A 23,098-nucleotide genomic window follows, 5' to 3' on the forward strand; every position below is an offset into this window, starting at 1 on the left:
TTCTTGACATTGAGCCTCAATCCATATTGGAGGCTGCAGTCCTTGACCCTCTGCAGCAAGTGCTTCAGGTCCTCCTCAGTTTCAGCAAGCAGAGTTCTATCATCTGCATAACGCAGATTGTTGCTAGATCTTACACCAATCTTGACCCCACATTTCTCCTCATAGAGCCCAGCCTCCCGGATAAACTGTTCTGCAAAGAGGTTGAAATGGATGGAGGCAGGACACAGCCCTGGCGTACACCTTTCCCAATTTTGAACCATGCAGTGTTTCCTTGCTTTGTTCTGACGACTGCCTCTTGGTTCAAGTATAGGTTTCTCATTAGAACGATCAAGTGTTCTGGGATTCCCATTCTATCCCAGCGTGGGATCCTCATTCTCCAGCGTCCTGATGGGGGCAGTGTTGTTAGTAGTACCTCCCATAGTCTAGTTCTGCAATATTATCCTGACATATTTCTGCTGTTTAATTCATAATGGCTCCCACCCAGGACAATTTTTAGTAAAAGACCAAAGACTAGTATATTCCAGAGTGAAATCTGAATATCCTAACATATTTCTGACCCTCATATCTATGCTCCTTTAATTTTATTTATTTTTTTTTCTTTTAATGAAACTTTACAGGGACTTTGGACTTCCATTCATTCATTGTTGTATACTTTCCTCCCTGCCCACTCCTCCCTCTTGTTTTCTTTACTCTATGAAGTTTTAAAAAAATTCTTTCATTTTTAAACAGTCTTCTCCACCCCTCAGTCCTCTCTACGATGCAGCTTTCATTCTGGACTCTTGTCATGACAATAAAACTTAACCGTATATTCATCCTAAACAGTTCTCTCCCTCATCTGTTTCAATGCAGTATACATTATTTATCCCCTCTTAGTATCCCCCAACTCCGATGTCAGTATCACTTTACAACAGTGGCAATATGCAGTATTTGTCCTTTGTGACTGAGATATTTCACTCAGCATACTATGCTCCAGGTTTACCAATTTTGTGTAATATTTCATAATATATCATGAGTTCCTTGTTTTTCAATGCAGCATAGTATTCCATTGTGTGAATGTACCACAGCTTCTCTATCCATTCCTTTGGTGATGGGCAGTTGGGTTGTTTCCAACTCTTTAGCATTGTGAACAAAGCTACAATAAACATGGGTGAGTGTATATCTGCTTGGGTGGTAGTTCTGGTTTCTTTAGGGTATATTCCCAGTAAGTGGACTTGCTGGGTCAAATGGTATTTCTATTCACAACTTTTTGAGTAAGTGCCATACTGCCTTCTATAGTGGTGCATCATTTTGCACTCCCACTAACAGTGAATAAGGGTTCCAGTTTCTCCACAACCTTGACAGCATTTGCTGTTTTCCGTTCTATTAAATTTTGCTGTTCTTACTGGGGTGAGATGATATCTCTTAGTTCTTTTGATTTGCAGCTCTCTTAGAGCTAGGAAATTTGAACATTTCTTAATGTGTTTGTTTACCATCTGAATGTCTTCTTTGGTGAAGTGTCTGTTCATATCCTGTGCCCATTTTCCAATTGGGTTGTTTACATTTATCTTTTGATGCTCAAGTATTTTATAAATTCTAGATATAAGTCCCTTATCAGACATGCCACTACCAAATATTTTTACCAAGTCTGTGGCTTCCATTTTTATCTTGGTGGAGAAGTTTTTGGATGTGCATAGAGATTTGATTCTTAGAAGGTCCCATTAATCTACTTTATCTCTCCTGGTTGTTGGTTTTTCAGGATGCTTGGAAGACTATTTGTATTGTGGATTAGGGCTTCTAGTGTTCTTCCAAGCTTTTCTCTAATGAATTTTATAATCCTTGGTTTTAGTCCTAGGTCCTTGATCCACTTTGAGTTGGTTTTTCTGTGTAGTGTGAAGTGTAGATCTTGTTTGAGTTTTCTACAGAGAGTTTTCCAATTTTGCCAACACCATTTGTTAAAAAGGCTGTCATTTCCCCACTTAAGTGATTTCATCTCCTTGTCAAAAATCAGTTGATCATAGGCAGATGGTCTGATTTCTGGGTTCTCAATTCTCTTCCATTGATCTATGGGTTTGTCATTGTACCAGTACCATGCTGTCTTGACCAGTACGGCAGTGTAAATCAGGGAGTGAGATGCCTCTTACCTTGTTTTTCTTTTTAAGGCATGCTTTGCTTATTCAGGGGCTCTTTCCATTTCAAATGAAATTGGAGATTGCCTTTTCCATCTCATTGAAGAATGGAATTAGTATTGGTATTGGGATTTCCTTGAATGTGTAAATTGCCTTTGGTAGCATTGTCATTTTCACAATATTTATTCTTCCTATCCATAAGCAAGGTATATTTTTCCATTTCTCCAGTTTTCTTGTAGTAATGTTTTGTAATTTTCTTTGAATAGATCTTTTGTGCTTCTGGTTCAATTTACTCCCAAGTATTTAATCTTGTGATTAGCTATTGTGAAGGGTGTTGGGTTTTTTTTCCAGCTCCAGTTCTATATTCTTTTTGTTACTGTAGAGAAACCCAATTGATTTTTGTATGTTGACCCTGTATCCTGCCACTTTACTGAATTGGTCAACTATGTGCAGTAGGGTTTTGTTTTTTCTGAGTCTTTAGGGTTTTCTAAGTATACTGTCATATCATGTGCATACAGAGATAATTTTACCGCCTCCTTGCCAATTTGGACACCTCTGATTTCCTTCTTGTCTTATTGCTATCGCCAAGACTTCTAATACAATATTGAACAGGAGAGGTGATAGTGGGCATCTGCCACGGGCTGCTCCAGTCAGGAGGGGCTTGTAAGCCTGAGGTCTAGGGTCTCGAAGAAGGAACACAAAGGTGGGTAGAAGTTCGGTGAAGGGACGGTGAAAGAACACAAGACAAACAGTCAAGTGATCTTGATTTTAATTCTAAGTCATTCTCATTCTTCTTCTTCCCTGCTTATTGCATTTAGCATGATACACATTTATATCTCATTTTTACAATTAGGGGCTTAACAATAGCCAAAAAGACAACGAAAGTAAGAATAAAGTTTACATTATTTTCTTGCACATAGCTATTTTTTATGGTCATGGTTCCTTGGAGAGCATGAAAGGCTATTCTTTATGGTCATGGTTCCTTGGTAATTGGAGAGCTTGGTAGACAATGGCTTTTTGCTTAAACATTTTCTTTTTAAACCTGTTCTTCAACTTGTTTGGGTTACAAAGTTACAAAGTAAAAAAGTTACATTTTAAATTTAAGCTGATACATTTTACATTTTTAGCTGAATTTACAATATTATTTATTTCCATTCAAAAGACAACACTTTTACACTTTTCATTATTCCAGGGGTAATCACTATCTTAATAAGGGGGTTTAGGTTCATACAAACGATGTTTTGGGTCGTAATAGTGCCTAAATTCATCATCCCAATCTTGTGTCTCATGATCTATTTTACCACCTATACCTCACATAACATCTTTCCTTTGGTCACTTTCAAACCTTTTGAAAAATATATCCCAAGACACAAAACCATCAGGGTATTTTGCATTAAATTCATCATATTTTCCAAAATATGGAAGAGGTTTATTTGTAGGCTTTGGAATTCTGTAAGGGCCTTTCTCAATAGAGGGCTGCACAAACAACCATTACCTAACAGATAAACAATTCTTCCACCTGATGTTCTCATGGTGGGGGGCAAGGGTTTGGTTTTATTCTTTGAAGGAATTTTAGTAATGCTAAAAGAACCAGAGGTAATGTTTGCATATTAAAGTCGTCACCTCCATTTAGTTCTTTCCTGGAAACATTTAACAAACTTTTAGTAAAAACACTTTGTGTAAAGAACACAGCCTTTTCCCCCTGTCCCACATAGAAAACACAAAGAGACAATAGAAGAGAAATTACAGAAAGGCCAAGAATAATCATGGAGAAAGCACACGTTCCGAGAGGCTGACTTCCTTGAAGTTTTCGCCTCAATCGGGTGATTTTGTCACACAGACTCCCTTGGAGTTGGTGTGGCAGGCATCCTTGCCTAGTTCTGTTCTCAATGGGAATGCCTTTAATCATTTTCCATTGAGAACAACGTTTGCTCTCAGGCTTGTGTATATACTTTTTACTATGTTGGAGAAATCCCCCCTAATCTTATTTTGGTGAGTGTTTTAATGAGAAAATCTTGTTGGATTTTGTCAAAGGCCTTTTCTGCATCAATTGATAGGATCATGTGGTTCTTGTTCTTTATGTGATGAACTACATTGATTGTTATTCTTATGTTGAACCATCCTTACATACCTGAATCCCACTTGGTTATGGTGAATTGTTTTTTTGTTTTGTTTTGTTTTGTTTTTGATGTATCATTGGATTCTTTTGACCAGGATTTAACTCAGGATTTTTGCATCTATGTTAATGAGTAATATTGGCTTATAGTTTTATATTTTGGTAGTGTCTTTACTTGGCTTTGGTATCAAGAATGATGTATGCTTCATAGAATGAATCTGGGAGAATCCCATCTTTTTCTATTTTCTGGAATAGTTTCTGTAGAACTGGTGACAGTTTTTCTCTGAAAGTTTGATAAAATTCACTTGTAAAACCATCTGGTCCAAGGCTTTTTTTGGCTGGAAGTTGTTTTACTTCCTTTCCAATTTCTTCTTTTGTAACGGATCTGCTCAGGTGTTCAATTTCAGTTTGCATCAGTTTTGGTAAGTTGTGAATTTCTAAGTATTTGTCCATTTCCTCTATGTTTTCATATTTATTTGAGTATAGTTTTTCATAATTTTCCAATGTTAGCCTTTTTACTTTGGTTGGTTCTGTTGTGACATTGCCCCATTCATCTTTTATTCAGATTATTTGTATCTTTTCCTTTGTTAATTTTGATAATGGTTTGTCGATTTTCGTTGAACTTTTCAAAGAACCAACTCCTAGTTTCGTTGATGGTTTCAATTGTTTTTTCTGTTTTTAGAGGGTGTCAGGTTTTCTTGCTTTTCTTTTTCAACTTGTTGGAGATTTTGGGTTAGAGAATCAATCACCATTATTTCCTGCCTTTTGATATCTTTACTTATCGCTATAAATTGACCTCTGATTTACTGCTTTTGCTGTTTCCCAGAGGTTTTGGTAAGTGGTGTTTCATTGTCATTTGTTTCAAGAAACTTTTTAATTTCATTTTTATTTCTTCTAGTACCCACTCATGTTCAAACAAGGTGTTGTTCAGCTTCCAAATGTTTGATTTGTGTTTTTTTTTCTCCTTTATCCTCCTGTTATTAATTTCTAATTTTATAGCATTGTGGTCTAAGAAGACGCTTTGTATTATTTCTATGTTTTTTAATTTATTGATGCTTGCCTTGTGACCTAAAGTGTGATCTATTGTGGAGAACATTCCATGCACATGGGAGAAGAAGGTGTTCTGTGCTTTTATTGGGTACAGTAGCCTATAAATATCTATGAGATCGAGTTGGTTTACTATATGGTTTAATCCTTCAGTATCTTTGCTGAGTTTCTTTCTGATAGATATGTCTTTTCTTGAGAGTGGTGTATTGAAGTCTCCAACTATTATAGTAGTGTTCTCTTGTTCCTTTTTTGGTTTTGTTAATGTTTGTTTTATATATTTTGTGAGTCTTTCATTTGGTACATAGATATTTATTATTGTTTTGTCCTCTTATTCTATTGACCCTTTAAGCATTATGTAATGACCTTCCTTGTCCCTTGTGATGGTTTTTGGATTGTAATATGTTTTATCAGAGATTAATATCACTATTCTGTTTTTTTTCAGGTTGCTATTTGTTTGATATATTTCCCCCACCCTTTTATTTTTATTCTTTGTTTATCTTCATTTTTCATGTGTGTCTCTTGTAGAGAGCTTACTGATGGATTTTGGTTTTTTTTAAGCAATCTGCTATTCTTTTTATCTTCAGTAGTGCATTCAAACCATTCACGTTTAGTGTGATTATTGAGAGGCAAGATTTTATTGCTATCATTTTATTGAATTTTTTTGGTGTTGCTAGTTACTTTGGTCCATCCTGCTTTCTGTGGCACCTCTGTAAGAAGGACGTCTCTCAGTATTTCCTGCAATGCTGGTCTTGTTTTTACAAAATCCCTTAGTTTCTGTTTTTCTGGGAATATCTTGATCTCTCCTTATTTGATGGACAAATTTTCTGCGTACAGTATTCTTGGTTGATAGTTGTGTCATTGGAGTGTTCAATATATGTCATTCCACTGTCTTCTTGCTCACACGTTTTCTGCTGAGAAATTGGCACATAATCTTATTTGCTTTCCCTTATAGGTTATTCTTCTTCATATCTCCCTCACTGCTTTCAGAATTCTCTCCTTATCTTTGGTTCTGGCAAATTTGACTATGATATGCCTTGGTGTTTTTCTTTTGGGGTCTATTCTATTCTATTCTATATGGTGTTCACTCACCTTCTTGAGTATATATTCTCTCATTCTTCATTATGCCTGGGAAGTTTTTTTCTAATAATTCTTCCACAACTTTTTTGGAGCCTTTTCTTGCTTTTTCCTGTTCTGGGATTCTGATGATGTGCATGTTATTTCTCTTGATGATGTCCCACATTATTCTTAGGTTTTCTTCTTCTTCCTTCCTTTTTGATTCTGCTTTTTGCTCTTGCAATTGTCAGTGGTGATAATTCTATCTTCTCTTTTACTGTTTCTATGTTCCATCTCTTCAGCTCTGTTCATGTGTCCCTCCATCATGTTGACAGTATCTGAAACATTGGAACTCATATTTTGGATTGTGGTTTCTTGATTTTTGTTGGTTTTTTTCCCCAGAGACTCTAAAGCCTCTGTTTTATCTGCATTGTTTTGGATTGTTTTTCAAACTCTTCCTGGTTTTTGCTTGCAGTGTCCTGTAATTCTCCAAGTTTGTCTTCCACCCACTGAAAATATTCAATAATTGTTCTTTTATATTCTGTGTCAGAAAGTTTCATCACACTTTCTGGCCTCAGGAAATCTATTGACACTGTGTCACATTTTGGGGGTGATATCTTACTTTGGGCTTGTGTAAGGTGTAAGGTAGCCTGTTTCTTTCATGACATTGCTGTGGCAGATTTTTTCATGCCTGAGGCAATAGCCATTTCTTGATCTGAAGTCACTGCTCCAGGAGAAGGTTGGGCAGGTGCACACAGATGCATGTAGGGTGGACACACAGGCAGATGCATGTGGGCGTGGGGAGCATGCATGCAGACGCATTGGGGGGCATGCATGGAGACCTGAACGGCAAACTGGGAAGTCTTGGTTTTCCCCTTGAGAAATGGGTCTGCCACCCAAGTTGAGCTCCAGCTGTCTCACTCCCTCCTGCTTAAGGTGAAGGGGTCCCAAATGGTCCAGCAATCAGCAGTGATCCCCTTCTAAGTACCTGACTCAAATTCCCACTGTCCTCCTTGCTCCTGGCAGGTGGGTCCCGCCGTGGCTTGCTACACCCCACTGAGGCTCGCTGCTCCCTGCCAAGGCTCGCTGCTCCTTGTTGAGACTCACTGCTCCCCACCAAGACTACCAAACTAATTATTTCAATAATAGTTCTCACTCAAATTCCATCTGTCCTGCTCATCCTGTGGGTGTCACCCTGTGCAAATTGCCCTGTGCACTCAGTCAGTCCTTTAATTTTCTAAGTACCAACTCCCTATACAAAATCTTTTTTGTTTTCAACCTTTTTCCTACAACTGAATAAATTAGTAAAGATGAGTCACATTTTCCCAAGTTAGAAAACATGCCCATCTATTACCAAGTGAACGTAACACTCAATTAGAAAATAGAAACATTGAACTGAAAAGTCCTTGTGGACTCACAGCTGACCCTACTTGTGATTTGCAGGGGCTATAAATCATGTGGGAGGAGAATACCTATCTTTCTCCCAAAGAAGAACTACCCGCTTCAAACTACCCACTTCAAACTACCCGCTTTCAGGTTTGCAGCACAATTCCTCATCCACTAGGCCACCAGACCTCACCCCAAATTGGACAAAATTTAAAAATACAAATGAAATACAAATGCCAAATCCAAAGGGGGAAAGGAAGGGAATCAACCTATCTCATATTAAGAAAATTGAATATAAGTATTGATGAACTATTGCCTTTATTCTTGTATTTCGAGGTTCGGATGAATATAAGTTAGTAGATAAAGGGAAGATGGGGGTGTGTGTTTCTTTTCATACCTTTAACACTCATAAGCCTCAGTGCCCTCATCAGTAAAACGAGAAATACATATAAGATTTCTATTGGCCATAATGTTCAAAGAGCACTCTGTATTAGTCCAGCAGGCAGCTGGTCTTTAGACCTTTAGTTCTATTTTCTACTAACTTAAAATGGCCAATCTCTCATTTTACACTTAATAAAATACCACAACTAAAAATAGCTATCTTGATGATTTTAGAGGTGTGGAAGAAAGATTTATTGAGACATTTAAACTGAGAGTCAAACGGTGTGTTGTTGTTGTTGTGAACCATAGTCAGAACTGACTCGTAGCTGACCCTCTGGTGAGTTTTTAGAGACAGTTAATCACACAGGAGATTTCTCATCCTTTTCTTGCAGAGTGGCTGGTAACCTTGAACCTGTGCCTTCAGGATTGCAATGCAGCTTCTTGCCACTAGACCACCAGAGCTCCACAAATGATGTGTAGGCTCTAGCAGTTTCGCAGTACCTCTTGGGGACAGGAAGGCGATTCAATGGTCCATAAAAAAAAATATATAAAGATAATATTAAGTAAATATTTTGCTTTTGCTGAAGTCAACTGAAGTCCAGGTGAGAGATGAAAACAAGTCTTGGACTTTGCTTAGATCATGAACTATAAACCAAGGAGGGTAAAAGATTTCACTTTTCCTGCCAAGTCTGTTGGCAGAGGCTATCTGGAGTGCTGATTAAATGATTCTGAGGTTTGCTAAAGCACAGTCATTATGTGTGTGAAAGCGTTATCCATGTTTGCCATCAGCCTTCACAACACATGGGGAAGGCTGCTGAAAAGACTAGTCCTGCCATTCCTGAGCTGCGACTTCAAGTTAGTATCAACTTGTTGTTGTTATGTGCCATCTAGTCACTTGCGACTCATAGCGACCCAATGTACAAGAGCCCTAAACACCATTCTATACTGTGCCAACCTAGCCATCTCAAACGCACTCATTCCTACCACTCCAGTCACAGAATCGATCTATCTCATCGAAGGTCTTCCTCTCCTGCACCGTCCTTTCACTCTCCCAAACATGATGTCCCTCTCCAAGGACCAGTCCCTCCTTGCAACATGCCCAAAGTATGTCAGTCAGATGAAGCTTCAGAATCCTTGACTCCAAGGAGCATTCTGGCTTCACCTTCTCCAGAACAAACCTGTTTGTTCTCTTAGCAGTCCATGGTATATTCAACACTCTTCTCCAGCACCACAGCTCAAAGGCACCAATTCTCTTTCTATCATCCCTACTCACTGTCCAACTCTCTGATGCATAACATGTAATTGTGAAGACTATAGCCCAGATCAGGTGCACCTTAGTCTCCAGCCTGCTCTTCAGTACTCTTGAGAGGTCCCTCACAGCTGACTTTCCCATTGTAGTAACAACTTGAGGGGAGAAAAAACAAACAAAAATCCCTCATCAGTTATTTGTTTTTTTAAAAAAAAATATATATCCAAATCAGAACTTCCTGACCACACCCAAAATAAGCTGAAACAGTGATGGGAGTCAAACTCAAAATTTCCTCACTCTTTAAAAAAGTTTCTCACTTTTAAGTAGTAAACCTATTAGCCTATTCTTGTTATTGTTGTTGTTATGTTCCTTCGAGTTGCTTGCAACTCATAGTGACCCTATGAACAACAGCCCTAAACCCTGCTCTAACCTGTACCAATCTTATTATATCTGATATACCTAACCTCATTACCCCAGTCACTGAATCAATCTATCTCACTTAGGGTCTTCCTCTCCCGTGCTGTCCCTCCACCCTCCCAAGCATTACATCCCTCTCCAAGGACTGGTCCCTCCTTGCAATATGTCCAAAATTGGTCATATGAGACAGGGACACACAGGAATGGGGTCAGGTCAGAAATTGTGAAGGCAGGGGCTAAAAATTGGGAGAACTGCAGCTCCTATGCTAGGCCTTTCTGGGTTTTTATTGAGAATCATCAGGAAGATAAACAAGGGTAAATCACAAGGGAGTAGTAAACAAAACCAAAGGATCATGGGGAAGTCTTTTGTAAATAAGGCCCAATTCTTCTCTATTGGTTATCTTATGCTTCTCTCAGGAGGGAGGGATTCGTAAATACAAACTGAGAATTATGTAGACTCTTAAGGATTGCCTTAATGCCTACCCCTGTCAACATTTAAGGATTATCTTAGTGCTACAGGGTGAATTTCAAATTGTATCAGCCTCCTCCTATCCTGACATAGCATTTGGTTTATTATTAATATTAAATTTTATATTTGGCTTCCCACATTATTAATATTAAATTTTATATTCAGCTTCCCACACCTGTTCATTCTCTTAGCAGTCCATAGTATTTATTCAATCTGCTTCTCCAACACCACAGCTCAAAGGCATCAATTAATTCTTCTATCATCCCTAGTCAAAAATAAAAAGTTTACTGTGGTTTTCAACAAGGTGCAAGTCTTAAAATGAGCATAAGTGTGACCAAAGAGAAAAAGAAAAAAAGAACCTGGGATATTTACTGAAAATTCGTGTATAAATGGAGAACCAGGTGGCAACAACAACAGAAGCTTGTGTTCATTTGTAAAGGCTCAAAAACTATGAGGCTACTCAAAGGATCTCACAGTATAACATGAAGGAAGGGGTGAGGATTGTTAAAGAAACAATGATACACATTCTTTTCAAAAAGGGCAGTAGTTCTGCATATTGGGTAGTATTTTCATAGCTCTGAATAGTTCCCATGTTCATTTTTCAACCTTCATTAGTTACTCATTGCCACTTAGTCAAACTCCACTCAGCTGATTCTCCATTAGCTTTTTAAGGCTATAAATCAATTGAGAGCAGAAGATCCTTCTTTCTCCAATGGAGCTGCAGATGTATACAAACAGCTGAAAGAAGTAGCCTTTGGATTTGCAAAGAGCTCTCTAGGATTGTTGCTGTTTAACCTAGCTCAACAAACATACTTTTCCGCAGGAAACATATTTAATAATACCAACATTTTGAGAAAATAAGTTACATTGTTCTATAAAAGAAATACAGCTGCTTTCATTAGTTATCTCCTTCCCCCCCCCCATTTCAAGTCACTTTGTCTTTAATAATCTGACAGTGAAATTCACTGTAGGTAAACATACTCCCATTCAAGGAGATGCAACCATGATTCCCTCCCCCAAACATGATCGAGGATGGACTCCAGAAAGACACAGGGGTGGGAACCAGGGCTTCCCGGCTCCCAGGCTGCACACTTGATGATGGGAAGCCTCTGAGGGGCAGCAGGTGGCAGACAAGACGTGAACTATGAGGGGCCTCAGAGGGCCTGATGCGGCTGCTGGGTCATGAGCACCTTGAAACCTTTCTTGATGGTGATTCGGTGTCTCGAGTACTTATCATCCGGGGAGAATCGCTCAGGATGAGCTGAACAGGTCTTTTGTCCCAAAGGGTTGAACTTCTTCATCTTATAGACCGGTTCTCCCTCTTTGTTGAGATAATACTGGAGAAACATCGCCACACTCCTGCCAGAGATTCCAACTACTTCTCCAGGAGTTCCCACTCCATCCCTTCATTAAAGTTATCTTAATGTGATCTTAATGTGATATCACAGTTTTAACATGATTTACATGTGAAAACTACTGGGGGAACCCCCCCAAATGATCAATCTTAATTGGAATCTATACAAGGTTTATTGTTGCATAAATTGCACTCTTTCTAGCTAAACTTTTGATTACACAAAGCACTGATAAGATCAGCAAAACGGTGTTGAGGTTGTCTTTTGAAGGGAACCTCCACATTTACTATTGGCAGACTTTTTCTGTTAGATTGTCTTAAAGTTTATGCACAGGTTTAGCAAAATTTATCTGACACAGAAAGCTAGACTCTCAAGCCATTCTGGGTACAAGTCTTTCTTTGCGCTCAATCGTGAGTCACTATTCACGCCAAAACACTATCAAGGATGGAACACCTACACAGCAGCCAAGACATCAAAAGACGAATTGCATTGGGAAAGTCGGCTATCAGGGACCTCTCCAGAGTACTGAAAAACAACAATGTGAGTGTGGAGACTAAGGTGCGCCTGATAAATGCCATAGTGTTCACAATTACTTGCTATGCACCAAAGAGCTGAACAATGGCTAGGGATGATAGCAAATGAATTGATACCTTTGAGTTGTGGTGCTGGAGAAGAGTGTTGAATATAACATGGACTTCCAGGAGAACGAACATGTTCATCCTGGAGAGGGTGAAACTAGGCTGCTCCTTGGGTCCTTGAAGAGGGACATCATGCTTGGAAGGGTGAAGGGATGGAGGAAGAGAGGGAGATCATTGATGAGATGGATTCAGTGACTGGGGTAATGAGGGTAGGGGTGTCAGAGACAGTAAAGTTGGCACAGGATAGAGCTGGTTTCAGGGCTGTTGTATGTAGGGGTGCAGGTGACGCGAGGGCTCATAACAACAACGTATTAAGTAGATTGTTTGAAACTGCTGTTTTTGCAGATGAGAAAGGGTCCAGTGATGGCAATTTCACATATACATACCAGGTATTATGCTAGGAAAAAAACCCGTTATCAAGGAGTCACCTTTTTTTACCCTGTTAAAGCAAAAGAGAGAAAGTGATCTCACAGATTGATTTAATGTGGTCAGTTACCTATTAAATTTGTTGAAATGTGCATTAACAGGTCTTGCACGCGTGCGCGCGCGCGCGCGCGCGCACACACACACACACACACACACACACACACACACACACATATTTTCCATCTGAAAATGATGTGATAGTTGTTGCTATGGTCCTCCATTCCTAGCTGGTCCTCCAGGGGGTTTTCAGAGGCTGTCAAGCGCATCTGTCTCTCGCGGAGCTGCTGGTGGATTCGAACCACCATTCGAGTTTGCTGCGCCACCCCTTCCCAAAAGCGCAGCAGAGCACCAGGTCCTACACTAAGCTCTAATGAATCGCTTTTTGTGTATGTGTGGTGTAGGACTCAGGAATGCATTTGAGATTAAAAAAATATTCTCCTAAATTTTGAACCAGTTTCAAAAGCCACCAAACCACCTACTCTGGAAAAGCATAATTATCTTCATGGGCTTTTTTTTTTAAATCTTTTGGGATAGATCCATCAAGTCAGAGGAACTACTGCTAAAAGGTGAACACCCAGCCGGCGCCTAGGCGACCTCCCAGAAACATGAACAGGGACTTCAGAAGGAAAATAAGTCCTTGATCAGCGTTCGAGGGAGACGGGGTCGATTTACGAAACTTTTAACTGTGCAAAGGATGTTTCTGATCAACTCTAGCCTTGACCAGGGGTGTTCAAGCGCCCGTACAGGGACTCCAGTCTTTGAACCACGAGGAGGAACCGGCCATGGCCGCCGTCACAATGCTGGGGGGGCAGGGCCGCGCGTGCGCACTGAGGCGCCGAGCTCGCGGCAAAGTCTGTTTCCTGACTTTTAGGAGGAAGTGCCGTTGGGTCGCTTCCGGTCTCTCTCTAGCTGCCATCTTGCGTCCCCTCGTGTGCAACCTATCTCAGCTGGTCTGCCAAAAGACCCCCTGAGTGCCAGCCCTAGTCCCCCGCGCGGCCCCATTTCCTCTCTGACAAGGTACAAAAAGGTTCTGGACGCCGGCGTGGGAGGAGGACGGGAGCGGGGGCGGGAACTTCCCGGAAGGAGCGAGAGACAGGGAGGGACAGGGCAGAGGAGAGGAAGGCGATGCGACGGACAGGCGCACCCACTCAGCCTGACTCTCGCGGGCGAGGTCGAGCCAGGGGCGCCTGCCCTGGGGTCGAGGCGACGCCGTCTCTTCCTCCACCTCGCGGCGGAAGCCGAGGACAGGAGCCTCAGGTACCACGAGGCTTGCTGAGAGTGGCTGGGCCGGGCGGGCCCTGGCTAGGCCGAGGCCGGGCCGGGGTGGGGGCGGGGGGGTGCTCGCCAGGCTTGGGGTCGACCCTTCTTCCCGGCCTGCTAGGACCGGGGCGCTCTTGGGGAGGGGCAGGGAAGGTGGCGGTGGTGGCGGTTCTGTCGCTCCAGACTGACCCCTGGGAGCTTTGCGGGGTGGGTTTGGGGATCCAGGCCTCGGCCTGTGTAGGACCTTGACTCCCCTGCTGGTGTCTTGGGGAAATGATGAGCCTGGAAAGCTAGAGTGAGCGAGATCATTCCTCGCTGAGGGTTTCCTGTTTTTCTAGATGAAAGAAACGATCATGAATCAGGAGAAACTTGCCAAACTGCAGGCACAAGTGCGCATTGGTGGAAAAGTAAGTTTTCATGTCTTTGCTGGAGTGGTGTTGTGTTGAGGGTGTATTTTTTTTTTTAAAGGTTTTTTTTTTAAATGAGTTTCCCATCAAGGGTAATTCACACATACAGGTTATACAATAGGATGTCTCGCTGAGACCTGCAGATTATTATATATTTTAAGAGCAAAGAGCAAGTAAGTCGAGTTAAAAGAATACTTAAACGGAAAACATTGTTTTTATGTAACTGTATTTGCGTTTTCAGTGTTACACAAGTGTAAGATAATTAGTACTAAGTGTTTGAGTTGGATTATCAATTTGAGCATACCCTTGGCTTGGGTTTGTCTTTAAACTGCATAAGTTGACTTTTTTTATCTGTCTACGAAATCGTTTTCACTAAAATGGCTGATAGAAAAGTGGTCAGACGGTGCACCCTGTGAAAGGTGGAAGACTTGTGAGACCCGGAAAAACAAGGCAGTCCCCGTTGATTTTGGGTCCTCAGAGTTTCACTGTATATATTTTAACGTTATGACATCAACTTTGAACTTGTTAAGTTTCATTTCCTTCCAGGTAGACAAATCTTAGAGTTTAAGATTCCCTATAATTGCTGTTAGGAACATTGGCGTTTGAGCCTTACACAGTCCAGGTTAATTGTATATTTTCTAGGATATTTGAAAATAATGAGTGCACTTTGGAGTATAAAATCTGGGCATATAGATTTGAAAATAAGTCTATCCATTCTTAGCCATGTAATTTTGCTAAAACTGAGAAAATGAAGCTATTGATCATCTTCAAGAGGGTTCTTTTATGGATATTTAGTGTTCTCTAAGTAACTTAAATGGAAGTTCACTCTGGCTGTATTTTATATTGTGTTAGCACATTTCTGGTATTTACAAGGTGTGGTAGCTTGTTGGAACAAAGCATGTCATTACTTGGCAAAACTTTTAAAGCTTTCATAGGACACGTTTATTCCATATTCGTTTTTCTCAATTTTAAATGTTTACCTTCAAGTAAATATAATGGTCAAAAGTTTCACTTAGACTTAAATAGTAAAACATGGATCTGTTAAAGCTATTAGACTTTGTTAGGATTTTATTCTAAACCCCTCTTTTTTATGATGTTAATAATCTTTGAGATTCACACATACACATTTACAACAGTAGGCGTTTCTTGTCCATTTTAGCAATTATAAGCTGGGTATGGCATACAGGTGCCAGAAAATGTCATTCTTTGTGTCTCAGTGTTTGAACATTCTTAAATTGTTTTAAACTGTTACTCTGTTGAATACTAATACTATAAACAATAATCTTTTCATTTTTTTTCCCCCATAAACAAAAATCTTATGTGCAGCCTTTCTGTTATCTTATTAGCCTTGGACTTTTAAAGACCTCATTGGAGGGTAAAGGAAATACTTTAAGATAATTCAGAAATAAACTGAATCCTAATGCTTAATTATATATACTAAGAGCATTTGTATAGTCAAGAGTCTATAGGAACATTTTCTATACCTTTAAGAAACCTAGGGCATGAAATTAAGGAGCCTGTCTTTAGAGAAAACTTTAAAGATGACAGACTTTGGTGGTAAATGGTATAGACCCTTTAATTCAGTCCTTGATCAGAACACTGATGGTAACAATTCTTAGAATCTTTTGGAGGGAACTTTCTAGACCAAGGTGCTACCCGAACACTTAAGGGTGATTTTTCTTTTTAAAATTTAAGGAGTTTTAAGATCTTTGGTTTGGGCTTTAAGCCTAGTACAGAAGATAGATATAATTTTTACCTTTTTTTTTCACAGTATGATATATGTGATGTGTTAGAGGCTTTTTCAAATACAATAATGGAGTAAATTGATACGGAGGAGGTAGTTAGAGACTGCATCAATGAAATGGTAATGGCTTGAGCAGGATTTTAAAGGAAGAATAGTAATCAGCTGGGCATTGGGAGACAGTAAGCTGAAGAGGTAGGTATGTAGTGGTTGCCATGTAAAAGGGATTGATCTATGTGAGAAAGTCCATGAGAGAGTTATCGAACAGTTTAATAGGAATATAGTAATTTTTGCCTAGTTTTTAATATAAGATAGCTTTTCAAAGAGATTAGAGAATTACCATGTGAGGGAAGAGGCCACAGCTGCCCTTTATTCGTTTACAGTGACACTGAATACTGTCAGTGAACTAGATAGTATTCTAGATAATTGACTTTGGAGCAATAAATAGAATGGGAACCTTCAAAGAATTTAGATTGTCATGAGGGGGCACAGACAACAAAATATCTTAACAGTGGTAAATGTTATGAAGAAAATGAAACAGTGATAATGAGTTGCTATTTTGCATTAGGTGGTTGGAAAAGGCTAATATAAGATGGTGATTGACCTTTGAACAAGAGGGCTTGTGTTGACTTAGGAGTCTTTGTAGCAGTGATGCTGGGACAGAGATGAGTGTCTTTGGCATTATTGGTACTGAGGGAATTGTGGAGGCCTTTCAGCTAATTTAAGACCTTACTGTTAAACTCTTGTTTGATGTAAAAGTGTATATTCAGACTTCCTTGGTGGTTCATGCACTGCCTTCCCTGTGCATAATAGTTTGGCTGTTTCTTGAATTACTATTCAGAGATGATTAATAATTGTTATATATGGTGCTTAAGAAGTTTGAAAAGCCATGTTCATTTTAAAATACATTTTGTAAAGATATAAATGTATTGTCTGTCTCCATTAAGGGAACTGCACGCAGAAAGAAGAAGGTGGTTCATAGAACAGCTACAGCAGATGACAAAAAACTTCAGTTCTCCTTAAAGAAATTAGGGGTAAACAATATCTCTGGTATTGAAGAGGTAAGTTTTGAATTTTGAATTTTACTTCTTCATAAAACAAGATTTGGATGAACAAAATTTAGTGTCCATGCATTAAGTGATGTTTTTTTAAAAAACTCTGCTTCCAGCAGAGAATTTCATATCATTCTAAACTTAAAAGTTCCTAAGGCATGTCAGGGAGCTTGCTAACTGTGAAAGCATCAGAAAATACATTTTCCACTCCAGGTAAAATTTCACCAGCCACATTTCTTTCTCTGATGTTATAAATGTGCTTCATAGTAAAATACTACATTCATTAGCTAAATTTCATGTTTGATAAAACCTGTCTGATTTTAAAAGGAATTTAGTAAATGTTAATTTTTTTAATTGCTCTTTTTACAGGTGAATATGTTTACAAATCAAGGAACGGTGATCCACTTTAATAATCCTAAAGTTCAGGCATCTCTGGCAGCGAACACTTTCACCATTACCGGCCATGCTGAGACAAAGCAGTTGACAGAAATGTTACCCAGCATCTTAAACCAGCTTGGCGCAGATAGCCTGAGTAGTTTAAGAAGACTGGCTGAAGCCCTGCCCAAACAATGTGAGCTCTTCACTAGTGACTTTGCCGGGGTTTAATTACTTAGATTTCTGCAAATTGAGGGTGCACTATGGGTATTAAATAACTTTTAAGTTTGAAAATGCAGTCTTTCTTATAAAAAATATTCGCTATTAAATCAATTTTAAATGTGTTCAATAACTTAGTATGCTTTGACCTGGTGGTTATTTGATTCAGTGGACTGTCTGCTTTCTACTAGCTTTTTTGGATCAGAGACTTTTAAAAAATTATTTTATTTTCATTATCTGGGAAAGAATAAAATGTCAGACTTTAGTTCCCCTTTTTTTGTTAATTACTTGTATGTATAATTGACTTAAAGTGAGCATTAGTATTAAGTTCAAGGGTGGCACAAACTGTTACATACTCCTTTACTAACTGAAATGATGATGAGTTGAAAGTTGGCAGTTTGAACTCCTGAAAGGTACCTCGGAAAACAGGCCTGATCTTCTTGCTAATGATCTCAGCCTTGAAACACCACTTTACACATGGGATTGCCATGAATTAGAACTGATTCAGTTGCATCTAACAGCAAGAAAGAGGCAAGGGATATGTGACTGGATTTCTAAGAATATTTAACACTTAGTTAAGAAATTTCTTCAGTTGTCTATGTACACTGGTATTTATAATCTTTGTGGAAGTGTCCTGAGTTTGAGTTTTGTTTGATTTTATGTGGTAGAAATTTTATTCAGAGCAGAAAATGATGAGTTAAACAAGTAAATCAGTGTGGAAGAAACTTTATGGTCAGATCTTCTAGTTAAACTTCTAAGAGGAATGCAGAGGCAAGTCTGCCTAATTATATGGCTTATAATTTAGTCAGTCAGGTTTTTCTAGGTGATGACTCACTGCTTCAAAAGTGTGTGTGTTTCTCATATTGTAAGGCTTAAGAGATTGTAGAATGTGTTTGCTTTTACGACTAAAGTCAAAGTAAGCTTTTGATCTATTCCTCTGGAATCCATATGGGGACTCAGTGATTCCAGAGTGTAGTTTGCTTATAAGAAAAGTAGACCAAAGGTGCTTTAAATTTTGTAACCATTTTATTTACGTCATGCATGGCCTACAGTGGTACACAAAGCCAACAGAATTTGAGAAAACCTTGTCTTCATCTTCCAAAGCATACCTTAATCATAATTTGGTGTATTAAGTTTACCTGTACCCTAAACTTTTGGTTGCTTCCTTTTTACCTCAGGGGTCTCTTAAAGCTCAAAGGGATTAAAAGTTAAATGTGGAATTTGGTTTTTCATCTGTTTTTGTTTTCTCCAGGGAGCACTGACAGCCTGGTAGATAATACAGCAAGCCCAGTGGCCATCTGTTTAAAGCCATCAGCTACTGTGTGGGAGAAAACTGGGCAGGCATTCTCTTCTCATGAAGATAACTTTGAGATTTACAGCCCCCATCAGAGTCAGCCATGAGTTGATTGCAACTTGATGGCAGACATCAGAATATTCCAGAAGTCATTGTTACCATGAATATATTGTTGTGTACCATCAAGTCAGAACTGACCCATAGCTGACCCTCTGACAGGTTTTTAGAGGTATTTACTTGCACAGAAGGGGATTGCCCATCCTTCTCCCATGCAGCATTGGTGGACTCAGACTCTCTGCCTTGGTGATTGAAGCACAGCTTCTTGCCATTAGGCCACCAGAGTATAGTTGTAGCAAATACTTGACTTTTAACTACTTTTGAGTTAAGGTTTATTGAAGACTTACACATAAATATGTGAATAACATTTACCTTTCTCTTTCATAGCTGTGGATGGAAAAGCACCACTTGCTACTGGAGAAGATGATGATGATGAAGTTCCAGGTAAGAATCTTCCGACATAACAATTGAGGATAAAGAATCTTTGTACATTTAAGAAAACATTATCCCTCCTACCTGGGGCTAAGGAGTGGTTGGTGCCCATGAAACTCATCCCCACCCTTCTCATCCTCTCATTCCTTTTGAGTCAGAACTGACTCACAGTTGACCCTTCATTGGGTTTCTGATCGTAGAGGAGATTGTCCATCTTCTAAGCAGCAGTTGGCTGGTGTATTCAAACCACCAGAGAGTCATGCCTTTGGCTGGCAGTGCAGCTCTCTAGAGATGTTTATGCCACTATTAGTTATACACTAGAATGCCCTAGGAGAAATTAATGTAGTGTTGTTGCTACTAGTTAGAATTGTAGACTTTATTTTCCCTTGAGATTCCAGTGTGGTAAAACTAATTTAACTGTGTACTAACTTACTAAACTATGAGTAAATTTGGCCTAAGTACAGTAGCTATTTGCATTTCACATGTGATGCTTTTTTCCCCAACTTTGGAATCCAGAAATCTGTGAGAAGGCATGGAGAAATTGTTCTTGAAATATAACTACTGTAAAATCTGCATTAGAGTCAAAAGGCATTTACTTAACTGTTTCTGGATAATTTATTTTGTTGCCTAGTAAGTAATACTAGGTAGAAGTAGAAACAATTACCCAGGTTAGAAGTACTGCTACTGTGCACAGATAGAGAGCTTTAGGAATCCAGAGAAATGTCAAAAGTTTAATTGTATTTTGTCCTATTAATCAGTGTTATGTTTATTTTTCATTCGTGAAGTAGAGAACAAAGTGTGTTTCTTGAGCCCTGTGTTTACATTGTTGGCACATTGCAGGCTTTTCTAAAGTTTCAGAATGGCCAAATAGATACTTATTTCACTTGGCCAAATGTTTTGTTAAGTTTATATTCTGATTTGTAGATTTGACTTTTTCCTGTGTTTTTCAATTTTCTTTTCTAGATCTTGTGGAGAATTTTGATGAGGCTTCAAAGAATGAGGCCAACTGATTTGAGTCAACTTTTGAAGAAGATAAAACATGATGAAGTTACTTTGAGCTGCTATTTTATATTATGACTGCTTTTTAAAATTGTTTTGTTTATGGATCTGATAAAATCTAGATCTCTCATATTTTGAAGCCAAACAAGCCTTTTGGACATTGCAGCTCTTTTCAGTTTCTGCTTAAGTGTAATTCATTCTTTGCAGCTAAATAAGCTGAAGAAGCCTGGGAATAAAATTTGAAACAAAGGTTAATAAAGGTCTTTGCCTAGTATTTGCTTTTTATTACTATTACTTCAATAATGATGATTTGTACACAAAAAGCAAAATAATTTATAGAAAGCTAATTTTGTCATGTAATAATGGCCAATGATGGAATTTGATTAAAGATTTAGAATAGCTTAATGTAACAAAGGTGGTATGTTTTTTATTACTGCTTTTTCTTCAACTTGGGGCTTCCATGGTTTGTAGTGGGTATAATTAAGAGAATATCCCTTAGTGTTAGGTGTATAAGATTTTATATTCTCTATTATAAGGAGTGCTTTAAAACTTCACACGTCTATTACCTTAAATATAGTTTCTCACTTGGTTTTATTATTGGCTTTCAATTTATGAAACAGTGACTTTAAAAACTGTAATTGCTGAGTTGATTCTGACGCATAGCAACCCTTTAAGGCAGGGAGATATGCTTTTAGGGTTTCCAAGGCCGTAATCTGTAGAAGGAGACTGCCACATCTTACCACAGAACAAGTTTCAAACCACTGACCTTCAGGTTAGAAGCCAAATTTAATTTTATTTTTTTGCTGGCTTGCTTGCCAAGTTGGTATACACTTTTTCACGCTACTATTCTTCATACTGTGTTTAGGCTAGGGAGGGAGGTATGGTGGCTTAGTAAGAGGCTGCGCTGAAATCCTAAAGGCAAGCTGTTTTAAGTCAGTCTACTAGCTGGTCCATAGGAAAATGAGCAATTTCTCTTGTGATTGATTAGGTTTCTGACAGTCCACTGGAAGGTCAGCAATGAGACATTTCTGACTTGACTGCATAACAAGACAGCAACTGTTGTGTGCCATTGAGTCAGAGCTGACCCTCCACCAGTTTTTCAGAGCCAGTAAATCACATGGGAGTTGGCTGCCTATTTTTCTCCCACGGAATGCGGCTCCTTGAAATGGCTGCAACTTCAGAAGATGTATGAATGACAGTTGAAATATTTATATCTATAGCAAAACCGAAGGAGGAAAATTGTCTTGATTCTTGCTTGGAACAATTAAGACAGGTTTTAAAATTCTACATCAGCTTGCAAGGGTTGTTAATGACGAAAAAACTGTTTCCAAAGCTTAAGATTCATTGGAGAAAGACTTAAAGCCTTGGAAATGCTGTAGGAGGTTCCTGTGAGTCAGAGTGAGTTGACTTTTTTGAAACAGCTATGTTAGCTACTGTGGAGTCAAGTCCAACTCGGCCACCCTGTGTGGAGAGCAGATCTGAATCCTATCCTGTGCCATCCTCACAGTCTCTGACACTGACGCCTGTTGCTGCAGTCACTGTCCACCTCGTTGAGATCTTCCTCTCCTTCACTGCCCCCCCCGCCCCCATGATTTCTTCCAAGGAATAGCCTCCTCGAACAACATGCCCAAAGTATGTGAAATGAAGCTTTATTATCTTTGCCTCCAAAAAGCACTGTGCCTGCATCTTTAAGACATACCTGTTTATTTTGGCAGTCCATGGTATATTCCATAATCTCCAGTGCCAAGGTGTCTTAAGACTGCTGTGTGTTTCCAAGTTTGTGAGAAGTAATGGTAACTGAGGACTAAGGTGTGGAAGGCTCAGGTCGTGTTCTTTTTAGACTGCATAGCTCTCATCAGAGCTGGGCAGTGAGTAAGGATGACAAGATTTTGTCATTTTGCCTTTGTCGCTATGAGTCGCCTGCGACCCGACAGCACTTAACATCAACAGAGAGAGATCAGCTGGCCCAGTGAAGAGAAAACGATGTGACCATGACAAAGGTGTGTGACTTGGTTTGTGGCCCTCTGGCCAGTCTTTCACTGTTTTTGTTCAGACATTCCTCTAGGTCGTATATCCCTGGTGTGCAAGTTGCCGTCCCTCAGTCACTTGTGGTTGCTGTGAGGCTGAACACTGTGACACGGATGTGTCAAATGCGTTAATGGTTGGCAACCCAATACAGAGTGGGGTGGGGTGGAGCTCCCCAATTGAACAAGCGTGGAAGGAGGAGTGGCGTCCACTTCCATAATAGCTTGCCTCCGGAAACCCTATGAACCTGGAGAGGGCATGAAAGGCACCCACGCGTCAAGAACTGTCCTTCATAGGGTGGCTATGAGTCATCTGTGACTCAACGGCACTTAACAACAACTATGGTATTGGAGAGTACTGAATAGCCCATGGACTGCCAAAAGAAACATGTCTTGGGAAAAGTGCAATCACGTGCTTTTTGGAGGTAAAGATGATAAAGATTTGTCTGACATACTTTGGGCATTTTGCTGGGAGAGGCATGCTTGGGAAGGTAGAAGGTTGGCAAAAGAGGAATACCCTCGACCAGATTGACACAGTAATGGTAGCAATAGGCTCAAATGTGTCAGCGTTTGAGAGGCTGGCACAGAGTAGGACAGGGT

At 39.5% G+C, this 23,098-nt stretch overlaps 2 protein-coding genes across 2 annotated transcripts in view; one reads left to right on the forward strand and one right to left on the reverse strand.

The window, feature by feature from the left end:
* Nucleotides 1-11,571, reverse strand: part of LOC102845392 (H/ACA ribonucleoprotein complex subunit 3-like) — a 21,550-nt gene extending 9,979 nt beyond the window's left edge. The window contains exon 1 of the mRNA XM_006899040.1: nt 11,386-11,571. Within this exon, the coding sequence (XP_006899102.1) occupies nt 11,386-11,571 (186 nt within the window). The remainder of the gene's footprint in view (nt 1-11,385) is intronic.
* A 2,066-nt stretch (nt 11,572-13,637) lies between these two features.
* BTF3 (basic transcription factor 3) lies at nt 13,638-20,708 on the forward strand. Its single transcript, XM_006899030.1, has 6 exons — nt 13,638-13,895; nt 14,237-14,305; nt 16,994-17,107; nt 17,468-17,669; nt 19,431-19,487; nt 20,439-20,708. Exons 1-6 carry the CDS (start codon nt 13,764-13,766, stop codon nt 20,483-20,485), a joined length of 621 nt encoding a protein of 206 aa, XP_006899092.1. The 5' UTR covers nt 13,638-13,763; the 3' UTR covers nt 20,486-20,708.
* The last annotated feature ends 2,390 nt before the right edge of the window (nt 20,709-23,098 follow it).

This window comes from Elephantulus edwardii, unplaced genomic scaffold (assembly GCF_000299155.1).
Source record: "Elephantulus edwardii isolate Elephantulus edwardi_28Jun2011 unplaced genomic scaffold, EleEdw1.0 scaffold00244, whole genome shotgun sequence".
Taxonomy (NCBI): Eukaryota; Metazoa; Chordata; class Mammalia; order Macroscelidea; family Macroscelididae; genus Elephantulus; species Elephantulus edwardii.

Bases quoted from the DNA above. Each gene is read 5' to 3' on its own strand.
- BTF3 (XM_006899030.1), top strand. From the start codon at position 13,764: ATGCGACGGACAGGCGCACCCACTCAGCCTGACTCTCGCGGGCGAGGT. The intron at 17,108-17,467 runs GTAAGTTTTGAA...CTCTTTTTACAG, and splicing joins ATATCTCTGGTATTGAAGAG to GTGAATATGTTTACAAATCA. The intron at 19,488-20,438 runs GTAAGAATCTTC...TTTCTTTTCTAG, and splicing joins TGATGATGATGAAGTTCCAG to ATCTTGTGGAGAATTTTGAT.